Source organism: Centruroides sculpturatus, unplaced genomic scaffold (genome assembly GCF_000671375.1).
Source record: "Centruroides sculpturatus isolate CEXI.00-Female unplaced genomic scaffold, Cexi_2.0 scaffold392, whole genome shotgun sequence".
Lineage (NCBI taxonomy): Eukaryota > Metazoa > Arthropoda > Arachnida > Scorpiones > Buthidae > Centruroides > Centruroides sculpturatus.
This window is the reverse complement of record NW_019384894.1, coordinates 514,059-518,119: the sequence shown is the minus strand read 5'-3', so window position 1 is coordinate 518,119 and position 4,061 is coordinate 514,059. Positions and strand designations below refer to the sequence as shown.

Genomic DNA, 4,061 nt, shown 5'->3' with positions numbered 1-4,061 from the left:
GCTGAACTTTGGAGACATCATTAATATAAATAATTTTAATCGCCGTTGAATAAGAAATGTTTCTTTCACAAGAAATGTATAAAATTACAGTACTGTATTAGACTTACGGTACCTAATTTACATACTGTACAGACGATAGTTCGCCTAAACTCTCTGTAGCGTGGCGCCAGGCGGCGGAAAGCATATATATAATTATAATAAAGTTACAATAAATTAAGTTAATATATAATTATACATGCAGTACCTAATTTATATGTAATTAATATATAATTATATGTACAGTACCTAATTTATATATAATTTATGTATAATTATATGTACAGATGAAACTAAACTCAATTTACCTGCCTAAACGTCCGTAGCGTTGCGCTACGGACGGCGGGAAAGTAGTACGGCTGCCCGATGACGTTTTACGTAATTATAGGAGTTATTTTACCGTTGTGTACGGATACCGCCACAATTTTTTCGCCGTCTTATAGGAATCGTAATTATAGGAACCAGTCTTATAGGGTGATCTACTGTATTATTATTATTATATATAATGTTATATACATGGAAAAGTGTAGAAGACCAAAAACGATACCAGATTGATTACATAGTGGTGAAACAAAGATATAGAAATTAAGTCACGAAGTCAATCAATTACCCAGGAACAGATGCAGAGAGTGATCATAATCTCGTAATTATGAACAGTAAATTAAAATACAGGAGACCTTTAAGAAAAAGGGAAGGTAAGAAATGGAATTTGGAAAAGTTAAGGAATGAGAAGGCAAGTATGCAATTCAAACAAAAATTGGACAAAGCAATTGGAAAGACCTTCTGTGGTGACAGTGTTAAAGATAAGTGAAACTACCTTAATTTAAGGAGAATATATTGAATATAGCCAATGAGGTTATAGAGTATAAACAAAATGATATAAGTAAACCATGGATCACGAAAGAAATGATAGTGGGTTTTTTTGGTTCTGTTGCCTTTACTTTTCGTCGCTGCGTGTGATAGAGACGAATGAAACGAGATCGTAACAAAAACTGAGTTTATTGTCTTCCTCGTGTATATTGTACTTTACGTTTCTCGACGACTCGGCTAAAAACGACAACTGACGGTCGACGGTCTTACTGGGTGAGTTCGAATTTATTGCAGGAAGTGATGACTCATACACCCGGGGTTCGTTGCTTGTTTTCTTACGACGGTTAAGATGTTAAGGGTGGCGTTCGCCACAATAGTAAAAATAGAAAAGAAGAGACAATGAAAATTGTAAATACTGAAGTAGGGCAAAAAGATATAGGAAGATGAGAAACGAACTACAAACAGAAAGTAAAAAGGCTAGGCAGGAGTGGTGGAGAGAGAGGTGTGAGATGATTGAGGAATTGGAGAAAAAAGGCCGAAGTGACATTGCATTTAATGAGATTAGGAAATGGACCAAGAAGAATAATACAATCAAAATAGAATCAGTAAATGATAAAAATGGTAAACTGATTAATGAAGAGGATAACACTATAAGATGGAGTGATTATGTGGAAAGCTTGTATCGGGATGATTTACTATTAGACAAAAAAAAATCCCGATAATCAACGAAGAAGAACTTCTTATTTTACGTGATGAATTAAAAAATGCACTGAACTCAATAACAAATAAGAAGGCGACAGGAATAGACCAAATCCCAATAGAATTTATTAAAGATGGCGGTGACACCTTACAAAGGTCTCTATTTGAGCTAATAAACCAGATATACATGAAAGGAGAATGGCCTAAGGATTATTCCTCAACAATAATGATACCATTACAAAAAACAGCAATGCAGTAGAATGTAGTCAATACCGCACAATAACCCGAATATTCCATACTTCAAAAATACTATTAATAAAGATAATATAGAACAGAATTGAAGATAAAATTAAAGCTTATTTCGGACCAGACCAATTTGGGTTTCAGAAACAAAAGGGAACAAGAGATGCCATAGCAAGCTTGAGAATGCTAGGCGAAAGAGTCGTAAACCAAGGGAGAAATCTTTATGCATGCTTTATAGATTATGAAAAGGCATTCGACAGAGTAAGATAAAACAAACTAACTCTTTACCATGTTAAGAATAATTGGAATTGAAGGGAAGATTAATAATTTAATAGAAAGTCTATATTTGGAGCAGCAAGCAAAGATAAAAATTGATGCTGTCGTAACAGATTTAATAAATATCCAGAAAGGAGTAAGACAAGGGTGCTTACTTTCCCCTGACTTAATTAATATATACTCAGAAGAAATGATGAATGATGCTGTGGAAAATACGAAAATAGTTATAATACACTGTGAATATATCAAGTCCATAAAATTTGCTGATGATCAAGCCATATTGGCTACTAGTAGAAAAGATCTTATAAAAATGTTAGTAAATATAAACAGAACAGCTGAACTTTATGGAGTGAAAATGAACTTTAATAAAACTAAGTACAGGTACATGACATTCTCTAGACGCCGTAAGGTAATGAATATAGTTATTAATGGAGAGGAGATAGAACAGGTGGAAATATTCAGATATTTGGGACAAACACTGACAGAAGATGCAAGGTGCTCCGAAGAAATTAAAACAAAAATAGGCCAAGCAAAAAAGGCCTTTAGGAAAAAGGAGAAATTGATAACCGCGAAAAACGTGGATACAAAACTAAGAAAACGCATACTGAAAATTTGCAGCGGAAACATAGACATTATTAACAAGAGATAAACAGAGATTGGAGGCCTTTGAAATGTGGTGTTGTAGAAGATTCCAAAAGATAAGATGGTTCAGAGAGAAAAACCAACCAGGAAGTATTGAATTTAGTAGAGGAGGAACGGAAAATATTAGAAGTAATTAAACACAAAAGAGGGAAATGGTTCGGCCAAAACATGAGGAATAGTCAATGGATAAGAACGCTCATAGAGGGTAGGATAGAGGGGACCAGCCAAGAGGAAGACCAAGACAAGATTACATCAGACAAATGATGAGAGATATGAGGACGAGTGGGTATCATTTTACGAACGTTAAAGAAAAAAAAAGATTGCAACCTATTTATAAAGTTACTTATATTCAGAGACAAAAAATTAAAAATTTACTTATTACTAAATTTTAAATCATATTCAATACATGTCTGTCATTTACAACAAAATTTATGTCAAAATATTCTTTCGCATATCAAATAATATTCCAGCGACAAAATTTTTAAAAAAATAATAAAATAAACATACTTTTCTACAACGTGCGCTGCTCCTATTAACGTATTTCTTGTGATTAAAGAAAAAGCACCGCTAAATCTTTCTTTTCTAAATATTGCTACCTAAATTATAGTAACATTTCTTGTAAGTACAATTGCAAGAGCTAAAATGTTTACACCTATAAACTCACCAGAAATAGATATTCTTGTTTTTCTGCCTCCTTTCCTCCAATCATTCTGCGTTCAATTACTAAAATTATACAAAGTTTTCTCAGTTAGCAACTTTCTTATCTAGAAAGACATTAATCATTATTTATACTTTTACCTGACGTATTATCATAATTTCCCGAGGCACAGAAGTAATATTCGGCATTTAGAAAAAGCAATAATCCAATTCTGCCATTTGTTAGCATTTAAATGAAGAAATTTGGAAACAAAAAAAAGTACAGTTGAAATTCAATAATAAAGCAAATAATTCTATTATATTATAATTATCTTAACGATATAAATTAGTGACATAAATGCATACTAAACATCTTACTCAATTATTAAACTACAAAAATATGAAAACATACCTTAAAAAGCTTTTCATACTTGGGATGTGTAGAGAATATTAAACTTTATTGAATGTAATTGACAGAACCTAAAAGAAAATTACGTCGTTTAGTCATCAGGCTTGTACTTTCATGCGTAGATTTGACACAAACCCGTAAGCAATATCAATCACCTGCACTAGTCGTTCAACACAAGACTTTCAGTAAAACAAACTTTTTGAAGTGAAACAAAATTCGACTTATTTTCATTTTCAATTTTATTGAGCATTATAAATTATATTTATATTTGTCAAACATTTTATACCTTATGGAAATATTTCATATTTTT

General features: G+C 32.2%; 1 protein-coding gene across 2 annotated transcripts in view; it reads right to left on the bottom strand.

Annotated features, from left to right (window-relative positions):
* Positions 1-3,832, bottom strand: part of LOC111631360 (duodenase-1-like) — an 8,423-nt gene extending 4,591 nt beyond the window's left edge. For both annotated transcript variants that reach the window (XM_023375588.1, XM_023375587.1), the window contains exons 1-4: positions 3,755-3,832; positions 3,505-3,575; positions 3,371-3,429; positions 3,214-3,302 (exon numbers count right to left, since the gene is read on the bottom strand). In XM_023375588.1, coding sequence (XP_023231356.1) covers positions 3,214-3,302; positions 3,371-3,429; positions 3,505-3,575; positions 3,755-3,771 — 236 coding nt within the window. In that variant the 5' untranslated portion in view covers positions 3,772-3,832. The remainder of the gene's footprint in view (positions 1-3,213; positions 3,303-3,370; positions 3,430-3,504; positions 3,576-3,754) is intronic.
* Between the last annotated feature and the right edge of the window lie 229 nt (positions 3,833-4,061).